The sequence below is a fragment of the Varanus komodoensis genome, unplaced genomic scaffold (genome assembly GCF_004798865.1).
Source record: "Varanus komodoensis strain SLA01 unplaced genomic scaffold, ASM479886v1 scaffold10, whole genome shotgun sequence".
Taxonomy (NCBI): Eukaryota; Metazoa; Chordata; class Lepidosauria; order Squamata; family Varanidae; genus Varanus; species Varanus komodoensis.
Window position 1 is genome coordinate 20,661,450 of NW_025335269.1, and position 24,785 is coordinate 20,686,234.

Below are 24,785 nucleotides of genomic sequence, written 5' to 3' on the forward strand. Positions count from 1 at the left end.
TCCCACCTTTATGGTTTCCAAACTATAAATATATAAATATATATATTATAAATATAACATTTGTGTAACCCTGAACTATGAGAAACATTTTCAGCTTTCCCCTCCCCAAGAATTATCAACCTCTTTTTTATAAGTGTGATTAAAAACTTTACAGACCAAACTTAAGCTTTATAAAATAAAAGCTATTTCTAAGCAAAAATGAAAAAGCCTGATGAAGCCATTTCTCGTCACCTTTACTAAATGCTTATCATGTGTACTTTGTGTGCAACTGTGACAGGTTTCTTTTTTTAAATCATTTTGTTCACATCTCCCCTCCCTTTCACAAGCCCCTTTCAGAAGCTCAGGCCGATGCAGGGAGCCTCCGACTGCATTGATATACTGGGGCACAGCCTATCATTCATTGGGGTTGAGCCATGGAACAAAAAAGACAGCTGTCCCTCTTCTCCTAACACAATGTGCTATGACTAAACTGCCCGCTGACAGAGCATTCTCTGAGCATTAAGGGATTGGCCAACAAACCAAGCAAGAATCCGCATCTATCATAAGTGCAAATATAGGCAGCCAGGCTCAGAGGATATATGGGGCAGTCTGGTTTGTGAGCCAGGGCTGACAGGAATATGATGCTGCTTTAAGCCCAGGGGCCTGTTCCTGCCAAGGCCCCTCACTCTAGATTTGAGGTTCCCTCAGAAGAAATGATACCGCCAGTGTCAAAGGTGGTATAGAGTTTATTGAACACTGTGATGACATATAGGTGCAGAATATGAATGAACAAAAGAAGGCTCACACTCCCCTCATCTGTGGCCATCTTGGTTTCCTCAGTAGGCCAGGACAGGGCCATGGGCCTACAAAGTTCTTTGGGTGAGCCAAGCATCAATTCCTCACCCTAGGCAGAGAAACAGAGGCACCTCCGGTCATGGATTTTGTAGTTCTTCTCTTATGAAGTTTCAGAAGCTGTCAGTATGCACAGGCTCTAACCCCACCTCCTTCCTTGAAGACAGGGAAGGAATAATGCTGCTTTAGTATGGCAACAGTCTCATTCTTACTGGAAAAGCAGCTCTTATCTACAGAATTATTGGGAAGGCAGCTTCAAGGCAATTATCACCGGTGCTCTTCCTAAAAAGCTGAAGGCCATGATGCTTTGGAATGACTTCATGAAACTATCCTGGCTTTGAACACTGAGAATGTTCATTACACTACCTGTTCAGCCTTATTAACCTTCAGGGTATTCCTCTGGAAGAGCCCATACAATACACTAGCCTTCCCAATGATTTTCTAAGTCTGATTTGCCCTCTTTTTATTCAGTCCTTTTTTCATTAGGTCTCCTTTGAATCTTAGCATTGCTATGAGCAACAAGCCAAAGTTTCCATGTTTGCTGGGGTCCGTGGATGCCTTGGATCATGGATCCTTCCTATTTGGCCATCCTTAACATCACCAAGGCACTTTTTTTTTTAAACAGCCTGCATTGTTTGAGAGCTAAGACAATGAAATGTATGATTATTCATCATTTTCTGTCTGCAAATATGTTACTGGCACATAAAATAGCTTTGGTGTGTTTAGCCTTAGTCCATCCTTGTGTCCTCCAGACTACAACTCTCAGCAGGGCTGCTCCTACCATTAGATTCAGTGAAGCACCCACCTAAGCAACAGGAAGAGACCTGTGCGCCATCAGTCTTGCTCTCCACCCCTAAACCTATCACCTTCATGTGCAGTGGAGGATGTTGTTCCATTTGTTGAAAGCAGAGTAACTAAAGTCTTTACATGCAACAGGAGTGAGCCCTGTCTTGTTCTTGGCCTTAAGCAGCAAAAATCCTAGGGCAGCCCTGACTCCCAGCATTCCTGACCACGACAGCAGAAGCAGGTAAGAATCACAGCCCCAAATAAGTGAACACCACCAAATTGGAGAAGGCTGATTTAGCAAGAGGATATTATCATGCCCATTTTACAGAAGAGGAATGGAGGCTGGGAGATGGTACTGCATTTCCTACACATGGAGCCCACTTTTGATCTCTGAGCTGAATCCAACAATCACGTGTCACCTTCTCTACAAAAGCTCAGTGTTTCTCTGTGGGTGAACTGAGTTAGGAAGCAAGTGGTGATGGGAATATTTCCCATATCTCTCTCTAGTGGAAATAAGCAGTCCACATGCTGGGTGTCACACCAGAACCTCAGAGCAATGAGGCCAAAAGAGGGAGATAGAATCCTATAATAAGATATGAGACCCCTTAAAAAAGATTGGACGGTTTTCCCTTGTTTTTTCTTTCTGGTTCTCTGCAACCAAGATGGCAGCAATTATCACAATGGAAGTGTCGAGATTTCTTTTACAGGGTTAATTTGCCAAGTTAAAAAAACACATGATTTCCCCCCACCTCTTCCTGGCTTGCTAGCATGCCTCCCCTTCCAGATCGTAAATTTTTACAAGTTTCACTCATGTGAGATTACTTCACTCCATTTCTGGCCAGTGAGGCTTGGAACACAGCTGTTTGTGAGGTCTCAAAATATGCAGATGGAAGATCTTGCCCCATTTACACAATGCTGAATAATCAAGCTTTCATAAAGAAAAATCTTGTGCCCCATGCCTGTGGTGAAATATGGAAAAGCCAGACATGCATTTACAGTGCAATCCTATATGGGTCTACTCAAAAGTAAATTCCACTGGGGTCAGGTAAGTGTGTCCAGGATTGCAGCCTTACTAAAGCATATTTTGGGTACCTTATATGGTGATGTGGGTTAGCAGATGTTTTTCTAGCTAAATTCCATTATTGTTTCTGGGGCTTCTCTAGATATTCAAAGAATGCAGACTTCTCTTCCAAGGGTAAGCTCAGCTTCCTCCCGCCTTCTCAAAGTAAGTGACAGCTGGGAACCAGATTTAAACTGACTCTGCTTGTGGAGGTGACTTTCCTGCCCCTTCCATACCACAGCAGCCATTCCAGCCAATTCTTTACAGAAGCTGGACCCACAATGGGGTGAGCTGCAGTGTGTCAGGGAAGGCAATCAGCAAAAACTGGGCAGTGGGGTCCCCTGAAGGAAAGCAATCTCTGCTCCCAACCCAAGAGATCAGGAATCAAATGCTGGTTCAGTCATTGGTCCCTCTCTCCCAGCATGCTTGTGCTGGATTATCAGGTTTATTAAAAAAAATAAGCAAACCAACAGATGTATATTTACGTATGCACATGTTCATCCATCAGCACGTTCTTGCTTTTTAAATTTAAAAGGAGTTTAAATTTCTGGGACAAGGATGAAAGGTGTTTCATGGCATCATGGTACTAACCAGCCAATACTGTGCAGCGTGAGCTGCAAATGCACTGAATCCCAGCTTCTGTCCTACAACGGGAAAGCTGCTTGTTTGAAGAGTGCTTCCAGAGCCTTTCCATAGCTCAAACAACATGGCATTTATATGCACGCAAAAGAGATGAGCACCAGTTTCTGTTCACAATCCAGTTTGTTTCCCGTTTCAACTCTTTCTTTTAAATGCATTCATTCATGCATCAAAAGCTAGGAGGTTTTTAACTCGAGTTCAGATGAAAAGACACAAGCCCTTTTACTCCAATAAACAGAGCTCCTCCCGATGGAAGGGGATCTCAATGAGTTGCTGGTACATGTAAACTCTGCAGACGGAAGTCTAGAGAATGCCAGTGCTTAAAAATATAAAGGAGTTTCTTCTTCTCCCCACCCCCACTATTATGGCCCAAAAGTGCATTGTCTTGTCCATGTGCTGCTCTTGCAAGCAGAGAGATTTCTCATGAAACAGACTGCTGACCGAGTGGAAAAGGCCTGAACAATTGCCCTAACAAACACAGCCGGGGTGTGTGGCCAAAGACAATGAGAAATGTCCCAGAAGCTCTTGGGACAGAGCACAGATAATGACCCCCCTGCTGCCCAAATCTGCTTGGTTCTGCAGATCTCGGGCAGTGTGTGCAGCAGCAGAGGGCCAGGGAGGGGAGAGGCCCCTGAGTTCGGCGCAGCATGCCCTTGCCGAGGCACAGGGCGTCCTTCCTGGGGCAGCAGCCCTCCACATCCACCGCGGAGAGCTCGGGGGCCACAAGCCGCAGGGTGAGCATTGGCGGAGGCGGAGGCCTGACCAGGCCGTCCGGGGTCTATGTGGGCGTTGTCCCAACGGGAGGCGTGAGCAGCCTGGGCACCCGGGTCTCGCGCAGAGCTCTGGGGATCAGCAGCGTCTTCCTGCAAGGCCTTCGTAGTTCTTGCGCTTCCATCCCGTTGCCCCAAGGGCTGGAAAGGGGACGGGGCCTGACCTATGAGAGCCTGAACGGGTGCCTGGTGGACTACATTGAAAAGGTGAAAGCCTTAGAGCAGGTCAACCAGGAGCTGGAGGACCGCATCCGCGTTTACCTGAACAAGAGGTCTTCCAATGCCAGCAACTGGGGTGCCCTGAGAGAGAGCTGGGAGGCCATCTATCACCAAGTGAGTATGAGACCTTTCTGGCTGCAAAGACTGAAATTAATGGGTCATTAACAAAAACAAAGAGCTTCTTATGCCACTGATTAAACGCAGATGTGTGCTCATAATGTACAGCTTCCCCGTACAACACATTTTAATTTTAATCTCCAGGATAATTAGCATTTATCGGCTCATACCGAGCTCTGGAAGGCCAGTATTATGTATGAGAACTGCCTTAGGAGGTTCAGGCACAGGAGAGGAAGAATGAAACGCTCGCCTATATTTGGTTGGATTATAATCAGCTATTTCTCCTTGGATTGGTTACTATGATTAAGAGAAAAATTACTGAGAGATGCTGCCAAAACTGTGTGAGTTTATCCACCTGACATTGCCTCATTAGCAGCCTGATAACTGTTTGTAATCAGGCAAGTGAGATTTGTGCTTGTGTTTCCATCTTTGGTTCCTCACATTTTGAGGCTGGGTTTATTTTTAAAGAATGGGCTGTGGAGTAAGATACTTCCATCCTTGCAAACAGCAAATCTTTCCAATGGAGGTGAAATTGTTACCTGCAGAGTGCATTTGCAGACTTTTGTCCACAAATAATGAACATTTTAACCCTCTTATTATGAAAACCAAGCACAAATTTATGTATGAAGGGTGGGCAACATGTGGACTGGGGGTCAGTTGCAGTCCCTGCAGCACTACCAACTTTGATGGCAGCAAAAAAGTGTGTGTGTGCGCAAGGGGGAGTTAAACAAAAATATGTGCTTTTAGGTCTACCAAGTGCTGAAAGGGCCCAGTTTAGCTTGTACTGTAAGAATGTAGGGTCTCCATGGGGACTTGTGCCTGGCTGAGATCAAACAAGGCAGTGCTTTGCTTGTCTACTCAGAAGTAAGCCCCATGGAATTCAGTGAGATTTATTCCCAGTTTAGCATGCATAGGACTGCATACAATTTCCTTGGGATGTTTGGGTGGACATGTGAAGGTCTGAATGCTGGAGAACTGGACTTGCTCAAATCCTTATTTAGCTCAGTAAATGGCCTTGGGCAAACCATTGTCTGATTGCTCTATTTTACTGAGCTTCTCTGAGGATCAAAGACCCATAAAATATTGAGCAGTATAACAGTGAATGCAATTCATAGGCAGGTAGGAAAGGGCCATACAGCTGAGCCTTCTACCCAGCCCCAACAGCTGTTCTTTAGAGCTGTTAAGTGCCTCAGGAAAGTGATCAGTCTTAGTCTGATGCCAAAAGAATTGTAAAGTTGGCACCAAGAAAGTCTCAGTGGAAAGATCATTCCATAATTTGGGGGCTACCACAAAAAATCCCCTCCTTGCTGTCATCAACCAAGCATCCCTTGGAGATGGCAGTTAGAGGAAGGCCCTGGATATTGATTGTAGCATCTGGGTAAATTGTACATTGCAGAAGTCTAGCTCTGAGTTCAGAGGCTTAAGTGCCTCCAGGGTATGGACCATAGCATTGTCCCAAAATCATTTAAAATTCTTGTGAAGCCAGAGGACACCCTTTCAATGAGGCTGCAGGTTGTATCTCTGTATGATTATCTGCTCTGGCCAAGCCTCTTTTCAGTCAGCATCTGCTGGAGGCAGATAATTTCACAGTATCGCTTTCAAAGGAGTGCAACTCTAGATGAGTCACCACACTGGGCTGACTGCCTAATTGGAACAGAGACAAATGTAATCAGGAATGCAGGACAGTACATCAAGCAGAAACGCAACAGGTAGCACATCAGGGTAGAGGGAGAGGGGAGTAATTCAATGGCATTTCCAGTTCAGGTGTCATTGCACTGCATCCAGCAGGGCTTTGGCGCAGAAATCCAAGACTTCACTTAGCTGAACAAACAAGGGAACTTCCAAATGCCGCAGGGCTGGCTTGGCACATTTTGAAGTCAGTGATGTAATATATATTACCTTCCAAAGAGTATGGGAAGGGCATATGACTGAGTGAAGAGTCAATTCACCTAACTGCATCACAGTGTGATTAGATGATTCAGCCACTTTCAGATTTTTATGCTGTTGTAGCTCTTGCTAGGTTTCCTGCCTCTGAATGGAAACATGTTCAGATCAGTGGTTCAGGCAAAAACACAGTTTGGCAAACTCCTCAAGGGTGGGGTGCTGTCCTGCTTATGCAGGATAAAAGAAAACATTTTGGATGCAGGTGAATCAGGCCTCCTATTTAATTCAGGAAAAAATTGAGCCATACATTTACAGATTTGTAGGGGAGAGGAGAGGGGGAAGACTAGGTTTGGCTACATCTAGATTATAAAGAAAGAAAGGAAAAAGACACAGGACCAGTTCAGTGGTTTGCCAGAGTAGCGGCACAACAGGGGACTGTATGATTGGGTAGAGAATGGCATGCCATGATTTTTTAAAAAAATATGCAATGCATCTAAGTCCCTCATACTAGATAGAAAACAGAGATGGTCCCTGCACCAAGCATTCCTGAAATGTCCTGCTCCACTATCAGTTCAAGAAGAAAGAAAAACGGCAGCAAGCACACCCCCAAAATGTCACCCTCTACAGTTCCTGCAGCAAATTTCCCAATCACAATTTAGAGAAAGGAAGAAATGGTCCCGTCTCTTTAAGTATTTTGATCACTGGCATTAAAAAAAACACTGAATAAATTATCATTCAAGTCTGTAAAACCACATAAAACCAATCGCCAGTAACCTGATGTTAATTTTTGAAGTGCCTCAGCTCCTTACGATACTTCCCACTGGCCTTACCTGCCCTCTAACCAGGAGAGTCCAAAGATGCAAATGGCTGTCCTAGTAGTTTTGATCTCCACCAGGAACAGGTCTTTTGCAAAACTGATAGGTCTTCATTTTCCATTCAGGAGAAAACAATCCCAAAATACTTTGCATAATTTACCCTGAGTGGGTATCACTGAGGAAGTAGCAAAACTTGAGGGAAACCCCCAGAGGGGCACAAGGCTTGTGATTCAAAAGGGCAACTATATCTCCATGGGGACTTCCCCACAGATAGCAAAGAAGGGGAACCTTTTCCTACTGACTCAAGTTCCTCTTTGGGATGCCTGGAAAAGAGAGTTGTCTGCTAGCCACTTGGCTAAGTGGCAAGCCTCTCTTGCCAACAGGATCTATAGGTTTTTTGGCTAGACCACAGCTTATTGTGTTCCCTGGGTCTATAGAATAACCCCTTGTATACTGCAGGTTTATTAAATCTTACCATGAGCTATCCCAGAGTGACTTGTAAGCCATCCTGGGGGGGGGGGGGGCAGGTGTTGGATCAGACAACATGCTTAACCACCATGGTTTATAAACCAGCATGGCTTAATGAATTGCATGAACCAAGTTAGTGTGAATTCATAATAAAAGACAGCTCTTTGGTCTCTTAGCCGCAGGCTGAGACTAAGAGAGAGCTTTGCTCTTCACTTCCAATTGCTTTATGGAACCAGAAGCACAAATGAGCTGTATACACCACACTTGTGGTTTTCAGGAATGGGGCCAGAGAGTTATTCAGGAACTCAATTAAGCAATACATAATAGGCATTTTTATTTCAGAAATACCTCACACTATCATTTGTGAAATGTCATAGCAAGATGGCATTTTGCCACGAGTGTTGTATGGGAAATGACTGCTTTAATGAAGGTTTCATAAGGTCTTTCTTTTCCCCATGTTACAATTTTTCCATCCACACAATGCCCTGAAATCAGTATGTTTAACACAACAATTAGTAATTATTATATAATTATAATCCAATTCAAATTATCAGAATTAAGGTTTTATTACATGCCTTTCTGCATTCTACATATAATTTTACATATAATTAAGTCATTAATATTGTGTTTATTGTAAATGCTGACTTCAACAGACCTTGTCACTAGAATTAGCAGGTGTCAGCATCAGTGAGGAAATATAAATGAGGATAAGAATCCAGTGCTCCAATGCACAGGGCATCTGGAACAGAACAGTAAAATGGAAAAGGAAATTGAAATGACAACCTCCTAGGTCCCTTGCACTTCAAATGGTGATGTGTGCATTTGTCTGTTATGATGAATAGCCACTGAAACAATTCTCATCCACAAATTGGTCCAATCTTAATGCTATCACTATATCTCATGAAAATGAAAACCACAAATTAAATATAAAGAACCATTTCTATTGTCAAAACCAGAAATACTATAAATTAGTTTCATAGGGTATCTTCGTATGAGACATACATGTGTGTACACAAAATATGTCAGTTCTCTCTACACTAGGTCGTTTCCAGATGTCTTGGACTGCAACTCCCATCAGCCCCAACCAATAGAGCCAATGGTCAGGGATTGATGGGACTCATAATGCAAAACATCTGTATGGCACCAGATTGGAGAAGGCTGCTGCAGACCAATATTGACCTATATTGTGGACAAATTATATTGTGCAGCAAACTTGTTTACCAAGCCTGAGTCATATGAGTCAGATACATACTGTCTATAGGTGCTTTTAACACACTCCTTTCTGGTAACTAGCCCATGTAGGAAGTCATCTTTATGCAATAGCTCCTGATGAAGATCTAATGAGTTACACACAGTCTTCCACACTGCCAGAGGGAGTGCTTCAGCAAGGCCTCCATGCTGCCATTGGTTAATTAATTAAAAGACTGATCAATTTTTAAGAGTTATATGCCCCCTTCTCTGCAAAAAAGCCATCAAGGTGGTATGCAACAATTTTAAAACATAATGGAAAGAGTTTCAAAAGGAATTAAACTCTATTAATTGAACTCAGAAACCAGGCAGGTTAATAAACTTTTTCTCAACTCAGTGCCTTCCAGATGCTTTAGATTATCACTTCCAGCATCCCTGAGCATTGGCCATGCTGGCTGTGGCTGATGGAAGCTGAAATACAAAATATTTGGAGAGCACCAGGTTAAATGTTATAAGCCTACAGAATTGTTGTGGCTTCACAGAGAACCCAGATGTGGGCTATTGCGGTGGCATCCAAATTGAAATAAATAACAAAAATGCATATTGATCAAGGAATACATTATGTGTAGACCCAGCAGCCCAAACGTGTTCCTATCCAACCTAGTGTTGAATCACAATGCATCATGTTCTTTCTATCTGCCTGCTTGAACCATTTTAGGTTGGAGATGCTGTCCTGGAAAATGCCCGGCTTATGTTGCAGACAGAGAATATTCAAGCCTGTGCTGAAGATGTTAAAGACAGGTAACTCCCCAGAGGTTCAATTTCTTCCTTCTTTATTCCCCCAGAAGAGGACAGTAAAAGTGATTTGCACTGGAAAGGATAGTAGGGCTGGAGTAAAGAAAGGGATGGACTCATGAGGCATCTGTCAGTTGGGCAGGGACACGATTTCAGGAGCAGGCAAATGGACCTGCCGGGAGACTGAGCTCTGGGAGACTGTGTGACATACTGCCCCTTTGCTCTGCAGGTATGAAAATGAGCAACCTTTCCGAAAGGCAGTGGAAGACGAAATTAACTCCCTCTATAAAGTGATTGATGATGCTAACTTGACTAAGGTAGACCTGGAAGGACAGATCGAAAGTATGAAAGAAGAACTAACTTTACTGTCAAAGAATCATGAAGAGGTAATTCAAAGTTTAAAAACAGCACATGACTAGAATCTTTTCATTTAAGTTACCTCCTTTGTTGTTGCCTCCTTTGTCTACCTGAACAAAGGCCAGCTTTCAACAAAAAAGATGGTTCAGGTTTGTGGTTAAGCTTCAGTGCCCTCATTTTATTCTTCTTGTTTTGCATGTGATAAGTATTAATTTCAAGACAGCTTCCTGTCAGAATCAGTGAACAGGTTGTCTTCAGTGCAGTGCTGTAATAGTTGATGGAGTCTTGCTTCACTTTTGTGCAAAGTAATTTAGTCTCACCTTCACAGAAGTCCAAGATCAGGTTGATAAAGTCCAAAAGTCAGACATCTTAAAATCACATCAACTAAAATACAGGTTTTAAGGCCTCTGTTCCCCAAAGATAAGACAACAAAGTTCTTTGCTTGCTCACTTTTGACATTTCAGCACCTCTGCATCAGACTTCTTCAACCTGGTAACTCCCAAATGTTTTGGTCTACTACTCCCAGACTTCCTGACCATTAGCAATGCTCACTGAGGCAAAGGGAGTCTGTAAACCAAAGTGTCTGGTGGCCAGCAGGTTGGAAAAGAGTGTTCTAGATCCTGTCTAGAAACTTTACAAGTTCTCATTCTATCCATTGAAAAATGCAGACTTTTACAGAAGCAAAGTTTTTATTGAATTACATTTATACCTCACCGTTCTTCCACTTGCAAGGAGCCCAAGTTGGCTTACAAGGTTGCCCTTTCCTCTGTTTTTTCCTCACAACAATAAGCATGCGAGGTAGATTAGGCTGAAAGTCACCCAGTGGGCTTCATGGCCTAGGACAGGGGTCAGCAACCTTTAACGCTCAAAGAGCCATTTGGACCCATTTCCCACACAAAAGAAAACAGAAAAGAAAAGAGCTGCAAACCCCTTTTGACATCTGAAATGAAGATAACACTGCATATACCATTTTTTACTTTAATACTATGTATATCTTCACTATGATTTAGCTGCAGCTCTTGTTCCGTCACTAAAACCTGTTATTTTTAATCTTACATTATAAACTAGTAGGACTCCTTTCATATATTTTGAATAGGAGAACAGCTTCCTGAAGAGTCAAAGTCAGTGCTAAAGGGCTGCATGCATTAAACAGCAAACCCCATAAGTTTGTCAGCAGTAAAAGCAAATGAATCTACCCACATATTATTAAAGCTTTGGTTTTCTTCAGAAACTTCTATTTATCCATGATTGGCCTGGGGGGGGGCGGAGTCACAGATATAGGTGTGTTTAGTGACAGATTAGCAGATAAACAGTCAAGTGATGTGAATTGTGATGGGTCCCAAGCACAGCTTTTAACATTCAGATGAAGGAGATGACATTTGGACAAAGAGAATCTTTTCTGCAGCATTTCGTGTAGCATGAGCGCCTGCAGGAAGCTTGTTCCACTCTTTCCCTGCACAATAGCAGAGGAATGTAGCAATTTACTTAACCAGCTAGCGCTGCATTCCTGCTGTACTTTGAGCGATGGAGCCTGGAGCCGCAGCAGAGAGATTCAAGAGCCACATGTGGCTCTGGAGCTACGGGTTGCCGACCCCTGGCCTAGTAGGACTAGATCCCAGTTCTTCCTGGTTCAACACCACACGATACTGGCTCTCAGATGCCTCCAAAGTATGCAAAGTAGTCTATTACTTATCAGACATGCTGTGGCAATAACGAGTTACAAAAAGTAACTTCACTGCTTCCAATCAGAATAGTAGTGTGTGCATAAGTGACATTCAACTGATTATCCAAGGAATTAGTATAAAGATGTTTCTCTTAAGAGTATATTTTTGGATTACACCTTCATTTAATGAGTGTTCACTTAATGTACAATAACAACACAGAGGATAAAATTAGTACTGTGCTGAATTTTTCAAGTTATTTTCAACCATTTATTGAGGAAAGGGGCAGAAAGAAATTACACATGAATATTGTGGGAATGGGAGAGAATTTCAGAGACATTTTTCAGGGCACAGAGCATCTGTGATTAACTCACTGCAAGAAAGTGGTGGGTTATGTTCTTTTATCATTTTTATCTTGCTCTGCCCTTGGTGCCCACTCCAGCTTAAGCTTTCCTGCTGTGGCCCTAACCAGGCCTTCCTCTCTCGGGGCTTTCCAGTACTGCTACCTGCTGAGAGCCTCTCAGCTAAGTGAGACATTTTTGCTTTGGTTTGGTTCCAGTTAAAAGTTCTCTAACAACAATAAAGGTTGTTAAAAGAAACAGCAACAATATCAACCTCTTCACTCAATAAAATAAAGAGCCTCTCAGCTCTCAGAGCCTTTCCTTACAGTACAGGAAACACTGTGGCCCTGCACATGGGAGAGATTTCTCCAAGATTCTCAACATCCCTGTGAAAAAGACTGAAAAAAATGAGGGCTGTGAAAAACTGGTGGGGATTTGGCACAGCACTTATTGGAGTACATGGAAATACAAAATCCTAAAACATATTTTGAAACCAGGGATTATTGATAAAAGAGAGTGGCATTAACTGTTAAAAGGTCTGCAGACCAATATTTGTCTTCAGCTATCTGAAGGAGATGTAACAGCACGCTCCTATGCATGTCTACTCCACTGTAAGTCCTGCTGATTTCAGTGAAACTTACTCCCATTTGAATGTGTATAGGATTGCAGCCTAAGGAGGTTAGTCTCACCTCCCTCCAGCTTATGTTACCCAACAGGAACACTCCTGCACCAAGGGCCTGTTAAGAGGCCTAGAAAGGTCACCAACCTCATTGTACTAGGAGACGGGACACACAACAGATGAGGAGCACAAAGACAAGGTGGGAGGTCAGCAAGAGAGTCTTAGCACAGGCTGCCAGAGTGCTAATGCGCAAAGGAATGCTCCTGTGCACCAATGGAGGGCTGCACCAAAGAGAGCAAACCTCTGTCTAGAATGTCAGTGACAGCTTCCTTTGTTGGATGTGGCTGATTTTCAGGATGTCAAGATGCTTTACAAGCAGCTTGCCGTATCACCTCTGGAAGAATTAGATGCTCCCATTGGAACTGGCCTGGATGACATCTTGGAGAAGATCCGGATTCACTGGGAGAGAGATATTGAACGGAATCGTGCTGAGACTGGTGCATTGCTCCACTCCAAGGTAAGCACAGAACTGGCTAAGGGCAACGAACAGTGCAATCCCGTCCATGTCCACGAAGTTCCATGGGACCTCCTCCCGGGTGAGTACGCATTTTGCAGCCTAAAATGGTTCGGGGCACAGAGCATCTCTCTGTGATGCTAGGCTTAAGAAATGGATATCACCTGTTCATTGGGCAGGACCCAAATGAAATTGATCGTTTCCAGTCCTGGGTTACATAAAAGGGAAGGAAAGTTGAGGATTGAGACCTGAGTGGTCTTCTTTTAAATTTCCATGGATCTACCTATGCCTAACAGAATGACAAGTAAGACCCTTTGTGCATGTGTGTGGGGGCGGAATCCTTTTCCTCTCCCTCCTGCTCATCAGCATGACATGTTGCAGCAATCTACAGAAACAGCCCCTACTGTACGAACTCAAGAGGAGGAATTGGTGGAAAGCCTGAGGGCAGAGTTTCATGAAACAGCTTGCAAAATTCAAAGCCTGCAAGCAGAGACCGAATCTCTGAGAACACTGGTGAGTAAGGAATCAGAGCTGACATCTGTTTATTGGCACAAAGTCATTGCTTCCAGACTTGGGTATGGGTATGAGGCTGTATGTTGAAGGAGTAACACATACCAGATCCAACACAGGTTTGCTGCAAAGGGAATTCTCCTGTTTTCAGTGGAACTTACTTTCAGGGAAGTGTGCACTGGAATGCAGTCTAAATTTTCAATTGTGTTTAACAAACCAGCCCTTCCATTATAATGAGCATGCCATTCTTAGGAAAAGCATGGCTTGAGAATTCTCTTTTTCAACACGGAAGACAAGATTTGTAAAACCTAAGAGCAGAATCCGGGCGCATCTAAGCACTAGTCCCACTGATTTAGGTGAGAGCATTTAACAAGTGCTTACATCTCTTCCACTGAAATCAATAGCTGTCTTTCCCATTCCTGCCAAGATCGCGGGCTGGATCCAGATTTTCACTGGGTCAACTATAGTGATGGAAGGAGACTTCCCCACCCCCTTCTGCTCATGGCAGCCCCTATAGTCTCCTGAAAATGCTACAAAGGGACCAGGAAACCCTGCTGAATGGGGCAAAGGGAGGGGAGATCCCCTAAAGTCAGGTGCAGGGCCCTTCCACAAATACTGGGTCCATACATGCTGCAATCCAAAAAGTGTCCACCCACCCTCTAACATGGATGTCATCATTTGTACACACACTTCTCATGACCAGCAGCTTCTCTCACTGCTTCAGAGAGCACATATGACCCCCACCCCAGCTTTCCAAAGTGATGTGTTGAATGGTCTGTGGAGTAAGGCTATTGTTGGTTGGTGGGTGGGGCAGAGCATGACAAATCCCATATGCTGAGATCGCCAGAGAACCTCCTGCATTCTGGCCATGCACACATCAGGCCTGGCCCACTCATAATCCCCAAGCTGTATACAAGCCCCTGTGGTATGAAGGCAGGAGACAGATGCTTTACCATGTGTTCCCACTGCCTTCCTCTCTTTCTTCAGACTTAGTAATTTAAAGCCAGGAAGTCTGCAGAGCCCTTGCTGGACCATTAGGCCACATGATGTGGCTAGTAAGACCTGGAATACGTAGGATTTTAGATGGGGGCAGAATCCTCAGGATCATCTAGTCCATGCCTCTGCACAGTGCAAGCTCTGCAATGCAAGGGTACTAGTTTAGCATCTCTGACTAATGGAAAGATGCTGCTTCCATACCACCAAACAAGGAAAGACCATCACGTTTTAGCAGTGAAGCAGCAGAACTAGAATTGGAAGTTTCTTATTAGCAGGGATACTGTGTACACCACCAAAATTTCTTGTCCCCTCTAAGGTTAGCTGCAATTATTATAGTAGCTGGAGGAAAATATATTCCCTCAGCAACTCCTTATTTAATTTCATTATATACCACCCATTAGCCAAAGCTACCTGCACAGTTCGCAAAAAGGAACTGTGCAGCTTAAACTGCATTATTAGCAGTAGAAGTCAGTGTTATTACATGGCGGTTTCCCCTGTTCGTTTCTATTCCTGCCCTCTATAGCAGCAGATATGACGAGTGCTTTTATCACTAAACAGAGCATGCTTTAAGCTCTAACTGGTCAAGGCAGTGATAAGCCTGCATTCTGACAATGCAGAGGCAACTGTTGACCTGAAAGTGCCTTCCCTTTTACCACAGAACTTAGGGCAGTGATGCCAGCAAGAATGAAATACCCCTGAATATGTCCTGATGAGAAGCCCATACGCTCCCATCTGACCTGCATTTCTTTAGTTCTTCCCTTAGGAGAGAAAAAGGGTTCAAAGTTTCCCTCTCCTAAGAAAATGTACAGAGACAAAACACGAAGAGCATTGTGCATGACCTTGATAAAGACACTTCTGCAAAGTCAGCCGAAATGAGCCTCTGTTGCAAGCCCTGCCATTCTCTTGCTTTTGCAGAAGAGAGGATTGGAAAACTCCCTCTATGATGCCAAGCACTGGCATGACATAGAGCTGCAGAATCTAGGCTCAGTCATTACCAAGCTGGAAGCAGAAATAGGAGAGATCCGAGGCGAGACGGAGCAGCAGCAGCGGGATCGTGAAACCTTGCTGTCTATGAAAGCAGAACTGGAGAAAGACATTGCTGCGTATCACTGCCTGTTGGACAAGGAAGAGAGCAGGTATCACTTTTTGTGCTCTGGGAATCTTCAGAAGAGCCTTTCTGTGCCCTGGCTGTGGCGGGGCAGGGTGGGGGGCAGGCCAGTGAAAACAAGAGGAAAGCTCAAACAGGACCTAGCAAAGGTGACATCGCTAAGTTGCCATGATACTGGATGCTTTGCTGAGATAAGACTTTGCCCACTCTGTTCAGTGTTGCTGTTGATGCCCCAGGTTCTTATTTGGAAATACAGCAGCCCATTAACGGAATTTGCTATATCCTGAACATGACATTCCAGATCAGCCTAACCATATGTGAACCATTTACAAGGTATTTGCTCCAGATTCCTGTTCTCCAGCCCAGGGAGCAGCAGGAGCAGCCCAGTTCATCTGATCCTGTCCTACATTAGGTCTCTGCTGTCACTTGAATTTTATTTTAGGCCTCTGGAGGACCAGCTGGGGCAGAGTGGGTGGTGCACGAAAGCTCCTTATCATACCCACACTCTCATCTGCCTTTCTCATGCAGCATAGTCACCTGCTTGCAGGCTCAGATTAGTGACAAAACCACATGAAGTCCCAGAGGAGGTCTCCCCATATACTGAGTTCACTGGAATGGCACTATTGCCAGCTGTACACCAGGAATGGGGCAACTTGCCCACTAGATCTAGTCCTCTAGATGTGTTTTGGCCTACAACTCCCACTATCCCTCACCATTGGCTATGCTGGGTAAGGTTAAAGCAAATTGTAGTCCAAAATATACATTTATTTATGTATTTATTTAATTTCATCCGTACTGCTCAATTGCTGACGCTCTTTAGACAGTTCTCAACAGTTAAGCAAATACAAAACAATAGAATAAAAATGCAAATACAATAAAATGCAATATAAAATTCCAATATGTACATTTAAAACAGCTTAATATTTCAATATACAACAATATAAAACAGTTTAGCATCTAAAACATTTTCAATAAAACTAATTTAATTAAAACAGTTGACATAACTCATCATATGCTATTAAATGCCAGGGAATAAAGGGCAGTTTTGACCTGATGCCAAAATGATAATGTTGGCATTAGATTGGCCTCAACAGGGAGACTATTCCACAATTGGGGAGCCACTACTGAAAAGACCTTCCTCCTTGTTGCCTCTTTCTGGGCCTCCCTTTGAGGTCCCTTCGAGGCCCAGAAAGAGGATCATAAGGTCAAGGTAGATTGATGTTGGGACAGGTGTTCTGGCAGGTATTGTGGTCTGAGAATCTGAAAAACTTCAAGCTGGCCTCCCCCGCTATAAGACTAAATTTGTGGCACACTTTCCAAATAGGCTGATGATCTTAGTCACTCCCTAGGACACCTGTGCCACAATGGTGCCCTCTGGAAAGTTTGGGACTAACACCCCTCCCCCCCAGCATGGCCTATGAGCAGAGATAACAGGAATTGCAGTCCAAAATATCTTGGGGATACTGGAAAAGGCTGCTTTAGAGTCTTGGCTCACAGGGGTAACAAATGGGAACTGCAGCAAAATCTTGCAGCATGACATTCTCCTGTGCAGGGTTCCATCCACACAGCCACACATGCACTTTTCAAGGAATGCTCCTTTCCATCTCTCCGCCGTCCTCTTTCAACATTCTGCTAGCATCCTGTGGCCACTGGCCCTTAGGACTATTGTCTGTAAGTACTAACAATGCTGTACTCCTGCAAATCCTGAAGTTTGCTGATATCTCCTCCTTGTGTGCATTCAGTGCTGCTTTGGCTACAGAAGGATCCACACTGAGAGAATGACCTTGCTACGTGTATATAGGATTCTTGCACAGGCAAGTACATGCTGCATAGCTCAGTGATACTGATCCTAACCCAGATAAAATTCCCCCAGTCCAAACGTTCAGAATAACATATATGTAAAACATAGGTTGAGGGAGTCATGCAGTTTTGCCCCCACACATTATTCATGTGTGCAGTTTTGGGTTTGGAAGTGAGGAAAATTCAGTTTGGAATCAGCTTTGTATCACTAAGACACATTTCACTAACAGCAGCCAGTGTTCTAGCGTCGCTTGTTTCTTTCGCCAATGTCTTCAGCTAAATGCTTCTTTTGAATCAGAGAGCCGGCCTAGCTGGTCAGCTTTAACAAACATTCTATCAGTTAGAAAGCCTTTGCCCTGATCTGCTTGGAAGGAAGTGGAGAAGACCAGCCACAGTACCAACAATTGCCTCTCCACCAATGCCCAAGCAGAATTTTGAAGTGAGAGTCACTGGTTCATCACCCTTTTCAGTAGGAATTCAACCCCAGAAAATTACACTTCTCTTTTTATTTTAATTTTGTTGCTCTTTCACAGGTATGCAAGTGTGCACTTATATAGATCTAAATTTTGCTTGGACAGTAGCCTTATAAGTTTCAGCTTTCAAAGGCAAGTGATCACATTTTAACAAAAGATACTAGCTGGACAATTGAGGGGAAGAACAACCCACAGTCAGTTCGTCAGGCACACTGTGGGTTTTTCTAGGAACACATTGAGTGGCTTATTCACAAAGTGGCTTATTGTGGTGTGTGAACATTGCCAGTATAATGCTGTATCTTGTCAGATTTTCTAACTGCAACAGATTTGCAATACAAGGTCTTGCTATCCTTGTAGTAATGAAGTATTGGTCCCAGTCTAGCAAAGTATTTGCATGAATGATAAAGTGATTTCAGGAAAAACACTGCTGTTTGCATTTGATCATAGTTAATTAATCACCTTTCACTTTTAAAGGCTACTCAGATTCTAATTCTACAGAACATACAGTAGTTACATTTTCAGCTGGAGTAACATATGACAAAAACATGAATTCACATTCGCTTAGTACATGCTATGCAGCCTAAACATCCAACCACATGTGGCACACTATACAGAGCAAAGAAGAGAAGCAGTGTTGAGATTCCAGAACTACCATTTCAAACATAAAAGCAAAACCAACCAAGTTTTCTCTGTTGGAAAAGTATGCTTTCCAGCAGAAAGGCTACACCAAAAATGTATGCTTGTGGTTGACCATAAATGGAACTCTCATCTGTAAGACTTCACCAAAAGCTGCCCTTTTCTTTAGAAAAGCATTATTTCCAAAAAAGGTATATTCCTTCTTTGACAGTCATGCCAGCTGAGTCTGATTTTTTCTTACCCAGCCTTGAAGTCTTGGCCAAACCTGCATACTCTTTGTAGAGGCATATATTCAGCCCACTCCCATATTGAATGCATTTGGTTTAAGAATTTTGACCAAGATTTGGAATAGCCAAATCCCACCCTAGATCCCTTAGCCTAAATAAACAATCTGCAAAAGGTCAGGTAGAAATGAATCATTCATGTATAACTGTTTTTGCCACAACCACAGAACTGATGTATACAAAATGTGTGTTGGTATGTGACTTTGCTGATTTATCTTGCCAAAACCACAAAGCACTCTGTGCTATTAACGGTTTGCTTATTCCTGAGGAAATAATGATGTTGCAATTTTTTATTTTTTATTTTGTTTCACTTTCAGCTGGATTTCCACATTCTCTGTCTTCAGAAGACAATTATTGCCATTCAGCACAAACACTGATCTCACTGGCAAAAAGTGTCCATGGAAACAACAACAGACAGGACAGTCTGCTCCAGCCCAATTTAAAAACCTAAGTAGGCCATTGCTTGTCCTACCGTACTAAGTGCTGCCCCACATGTGATTGCTTTGCATGATGGTTGCAATATATCCATTGTGATTATAGAATAAAATTTCAGTTCCAATTAGCTGATTCTATTTAAATATGTATGTATGTATGTATGTATGTATGTATGTATAGAGAGAGAGAGTCCACATGCAGAAAAATCGGGTGAACAGTCTGTGGCTTCCAGATGTTTTGGCCTGCCACTCCCATTAACCCTAGCCAGCATAGCCAATGGTGAGAAATGGGAGTTAAACTAAACTAATGTTGCATCCTTACACATGCTTTTTTAAGAGCAGAACATACTGATCTAGGTGGGATTTGCTTCTTAGAGAAGGATTGTTAGAACAAACAACAACATCTACTGAAAACCAACTTTGTAAACAAGAATAATTAGTTGGAAAGTCACTCAATGGTTAATGCATGTAGGAAGTGGAGGGGCTGGTTTTAGTTTCACTTTTTCCTGCTCTACTTGTCCTGATTTAGTTTGGAAGATGCTTATTAATATAAAGGTCCTGTTTAAAGCTTACAGTTGTCTTCTGTCTCGATTGTGGTCAGACAAATCTTCGTCTGCAACAAGAATTGCATGTACAATTGGGCTGCAAGTGTAATAATATCTAAAATCTCATTTTTCAGGAAATGCTTTGCAAATCTTAGGATTCCCTGGAAGGTTATTTGAGATTCAACTTAGCCACCTTACTGATCTCACCCTGGAATACATGACCACAGGAGAGACTGGATGTTTTCTATACTATACTCTGGCTGGGTTCAGACAACATGACATGCCATGGTAGTTTTCACCATTGTTGTGGAATTGTGATGTCTGGTATTTCACTGTGGTGTCTGCTCTTTAGAAACCATAACAAGAAATGCTTGTTTCATGGTTTCTCTGTACCACCATGACTTGTCAAGTTATCTAAACCCAGTATCATGGTTTCCACAGTCCTAGTATGCAGCTCCCACAGAGTCCTCTGGAAAGAGTTGTAGCTGCAAAGAGGCAGCCATACAGCCTCTTTGTATAAACCAATGAGGACAAAGCAGGCAACACAGACAAGGAGCATTGCATCTTGGGATTGAATTTCAAGGTTCAGTGGCTGATGGGATACATACCTATAGTGGGAGGGCTGAGCAGGGAAGGATGGAAACCATAACAACACAGAAACCACTTAATTCTCTGTCAGGTAGATAAAAGCGCAAATCATGATAACCTTGCAGGGTTGCTTGTCATGTTGCTTGAACCCAGCCTCCCAGTTCAGACAGGGCAATGCTGAGACTGAACTGGCTTGGCAAGTACCCTAACTAACTGTGATTGCTAGAATATGGACCTTGCCATACCAAGCAAGACATGATTGGTTCTAACATTCTTTTTAAAGCTTAACAGCAGCATTGCAGAGAGCGGAGGGCAGTTGGATCTGTTCACAATACTGGGAACTGTTTAACTCATACCTTGGTTCCTGAAACACTTTGCCTATCTAAATTTCTCACTTTGCCCAACCTGAGTTTTGCTCCACTACGGAAACATTTAAGTAAGATATGGAGATGTGTGGTAACAGAGGGAGATGCATTCATATATTTGTTTGCTGCATTGTAAATCTAATTTTTAGATAATATTTATTTCTCAAAGCACCAATTAAAAGAAGAATGAGACAGGCTCCATCCTCATGCTTACAGATTAAAATGACAAGAGGAAGTGAAGGCAGATCAGTTTCCCAAGGCCAGAACAAGGTGGTGAGCTATATGTAGACATTTATGCATGTCAGCCTAGGCTGAAGTGTCCTGCTTTCCCTTGCAGGGGTCCTGCTTGAACATCGATTAATATCTGTTCGGTCCATGGATGGGGGCAGAGTATTCTTTCTGGCAGCTAGCAGTAGGCAGAGTGAAGTGTTCTTTCTGGAAGGGAGGGAAAGCAAACTTCTTCGAACTGCTCCTTATTTGATTTAAAACAAGAAAATTACTCAAGGGACCATGTTAATTCTGGCTTCCCTGAGTGCCATGACCCTGCTCCAGTTCAAATCCATCCAATCCTACAGCTGCTTCATAGCTTTAAAATATGATTCCACATCTCATCTAGCATGGCCTTTAAAAAGAGTTCTCTTGAGCCACAAAACTTCTCAATGCTGACTAGGACCCAAAGAGGCCCATGTGAGCTCAGATGATAGTGCTACACACAACCTTTAACCTTCATAAGCATCCCTCACAACTCATTAAATGCTCTGACCTTCATGGGGTCTGTGGGAATGCTACTTTGAGAAGCAAAGCTGCTAAAAGGCTGCTGTGGATATAGAGAATATCATACACAGTGGTTGGCTTCCAGCCACCATTCCAAAATTCAGCAGGTGGTAAACAAGCTCTCACAGCCTTAGTGCTGTTTCATAACACTATTAAATCACAGTAGAAATACCGTGTACACATGATCACTGGAAAGTTTTGACTCTGACAAAACTTACCAGGCTGAAAGAGAAAACTGACAAGATGAGTGACAGCTGCAGGTGTTAATCCATTCACATTTACCTGAAAATGTATTCCTAGCCAAACCACAGTGTCTCTTGAGCTTGGAGACCGTCACACAATGCCCACTCACTCTGGCTTTCAAAGCAGTGTAAAGCATTTAAACCATTCTAATGAACCATGGTCCAATAACAACCCGTAGTTGCCTGTGGCCATGCCCCACACTTATTCACAACTTTCACTTTCTTGCCAGATTGCAAGGTAATCCAGAGTTTTAACCCAACAGCAACCCATGGCTTATTATTGGGTCAAACTCTGGGGTATTTCTTCCTCAGCAGCATCAGGTCAACATGTTACAACAACAATCCAGTCCTGAGCTGTTTTGTGATATGAGGGAAAAGCTGAAATGATGAGCGCGCTCGCTCTGGCATTGCCACAGCTCACTATGGGTTGTTTATCCCATAGCTGGATAGTACATATGAACCAGGTCACTCTCTCCCTCCCTCTCTTCCTCTCATCACCCTGGATTAAGGTCCTACAGAAGTACACAATTCATGCATGTTTCACAAAGAATACAGCCTTAATTCAAAAGGGAAGCTGCATAGCTATAGGACTTCTGTCTGAACATGCATAGGGCTGCACCCTAAGAAATATTTAATTTCTCTAACAAGCAATATTACTGCACATAAAATGCTGTTTACACACACACACACACACACACACACACACCATTATAGAGATTAATGTTATACAAAACTATAGTCTCAGTTTGTTACAGAAATTAAATGTACACTAATCACATTACTGGGCTGTTTCTCATTTTATTCTGTTCTACACACTGGGTGGGCAACAGCTGGTGGCTGGGAAGCTGCATTGCCTTCCTTGGTCTCAACAGGAGCCATAGCCCTGCCCCTGAGTGTGCTGCCCAAATTTGTCAATACAGTAGCAGTGGCAAAATGGGACAATTTTACTTTAAAGTGCACGTGCTAGTTGGCCTGTTCTGGGAGCAAATTATGTTTGAAAGCACAGGTCCTGGGAAGCAAGAGCCACAGTAAAATAAGGAGAGCTGCATGCAACCCATGGACAGAGTGTTGCCCTCCTGTATTCTGCATTTATACTATCCTTGCTCAATGAAAATTGAAGATGATGGGCTTGATTCCTTCATCAGTTCTTTAAGTTTTATAATGAGCATTGTGCCTTCAATGTGTTTCCACACACTGCAAATACCTCCGTTATATAAAGGAATCATACACTAGTGAGGAATATGCAGCAAGTTAAAAACTAGGGATTGGCCACAAAATGCCTCCAGACATTCCTACAACACCTATAGGATCCAGCCAACTGGAACATGTGTCAAACATCACGGGAGTTGTAGTCTTTAAGACTTCTGGAGGGTAGCCAATTGCCTGCTTTAAAAAACACTTTAAAGTTGAATACTGTACAAAAAGTTGAAGAAAAGGCTTTAAAAAAAATGTGAAGCAGTTGTGGACTATGGCTATCAAAGTCCCTATTTACTGTATCCTACAGTCTTATCTAATGGATCAGTTATAGCAATCTATTGCAACACTAATGCAACCGTCATTATTTGATGTGCTGAGCAGTGACCCCCTCTGAAGGTTACTGGAGGAACCTTTTTTTTTTTTCCTTCAGGAGTAATTGCCAGGGGCTGTATGGCAGTGGTGGGTAAGATCAAAGCAGGCACAGATGGGGTCAAAGCCACATGTGAGCAAAGCTACCCCATTTTTTTCTCCTGTTGACATTCACTTCTTGCTCCATCTCCAGCCAGCAGCCTGCCAGAAAAGGAACTAATTGTCCTTGCCAGATGTGTAAAGTAATTACTTGCAGAGAATTTTTGACATGAGTTCGAGTGCCATGGCCTACCCATCTCTGTCGTAAGGGAATAGTGATACCTGGGGATGGGCTGCCAATCAGCCAACAACTTCAAGCTCATTGTATTTGGTATTTACACTGGAATATCATATACACTTACCTGGCAGGGAGTCCCACTGAACACAGAAAGATTTACTTCTAAGCTAATATGCATAGGTCTGGGCTATTTGTGGTAATGCCAAACTGGGTAGAGTCATTCATAATCTAGATGGGGCTGCAGTTATACATTATACCATTAACCCTTAGATACTGAAGATGAAACTCAAATACTTTGACCACCTAATGAGAAGGAAGGACACACTAGAGAAGAGCCTAATGCTGGGAACAATAGATGGCAAAAGAAGAAGGGAACGGCAGAGAAAGAGGTGGCTAGATGGAATCACTGAAGCAATTGGTGTGAGCTTAGGTGGACTCCAGGGGATGGCGGAGGACAGGAAGGCCTGGAGGAATGTTGTCCATGGGGTCGCGATGGGTCGGACACAACTTTGCGACTAACAACAACAACAACAAATTGACCCTTGCTCCTTTTTGTTTCCTTACTATTTGTCTCTCATGATGCTGTTTTTTCCTGTGCTGTTCACATTAGAGGACAAGAGACAGAATAAGGGTTCAGTATGCCACCTGTAATAGTAGAATGCAGTGAAACTTGCAAGTAAATGTCACCATCAGAATTCCCAACAGCCAATTCAGATAGCATGCTGCAGTGCTCACTGAAATACAGTGGTACCTTGGCTCATGAACTTAAATCCATTCCAGGACTCTGGTCGTGAGCCAAGTTAAATTTCCCCATAAGGTTCAATGTAAATGAGGTTAATCCGTTCTGTAACCATTTTTTTTAATCAGAAAAATGTGAAGAAGCAAAGTGACAAAGAACAACAAAAATTGTGGCCATCTCCCCCTCCCCACCCTGAGCACAAGCCATCTCCCCGCCCTCCCAGCACGACCAAGATCGCGCCCGTCATCCCTGCACACGCCCGTCATCCCTGCCCCCAGCACGATCGTGGCCATCTTCCCACTCGGGGGGGGGGGGGGGGAGATGACTGCGATTGCACCCGTCTTTCCTGCAGGAGCACGCCCGTGATCACATCTTCCCTGGGAT

General features: G+C 43.3%; 1 protein-coding gene across 1 annotated transcript; it reads left to right on the top strand.

The window, feature by feature from the left end:
• Positions 1–3,948: 3,948 nt before the first annotated feature.
• On the top strand, positions 3,949–19,433 carry BFSP2 (beaded filament structural protein 2). The gene is made up of 8 exons (XM_044419171.1): positions 3,949–4,419; positions 9,496–9,578; positions 9,802–9,958; positions 12,906–13,067; positions 13,446–13,577; positions 15,486–15,706; positions 17,421–17,492; positions 19,189–19,433. The coding sequence occupies exons 1-7, from the start codon at positions 3,964–3,966 to the stop codon at positions 17,458–17,460; spliced, it is 1,251 nt and encodes a 416-aa protein (XP_044275106.1). The 5' UTR covers positions 3,949–3,963; the 3' UTR covers positions 17,461–17,492; positions 19,189–19,433.
• Positions 19,434–24,785: the final 5,352 nt, after the last annotated feature.

Bases quoted from the DNA above. Each gene is read 5' to 3' on its own strand.
- BFSP2 (XM_044419171.1), top strand. From the start codon at position 3,964: ATGCCCTTGCCGAGGCACAGGGCGTCCTTCCTGGGGCAGCAGCCCTCC. The intron at 9,959-12,905 runs GTAATTCAAAGT...GCTGATTTTCAG, and splicing joins TGTCAAAGAATCATGAAGAG to GATGTCAAGATGCTTTACAA. The intron at 13,068-13,445 runs GTAAGCACAGAA...GACATGTTGCAG, and splicing joins GTGCATTGCTCCACTCCAAG to CAATCTACAGAAACAGCCCC.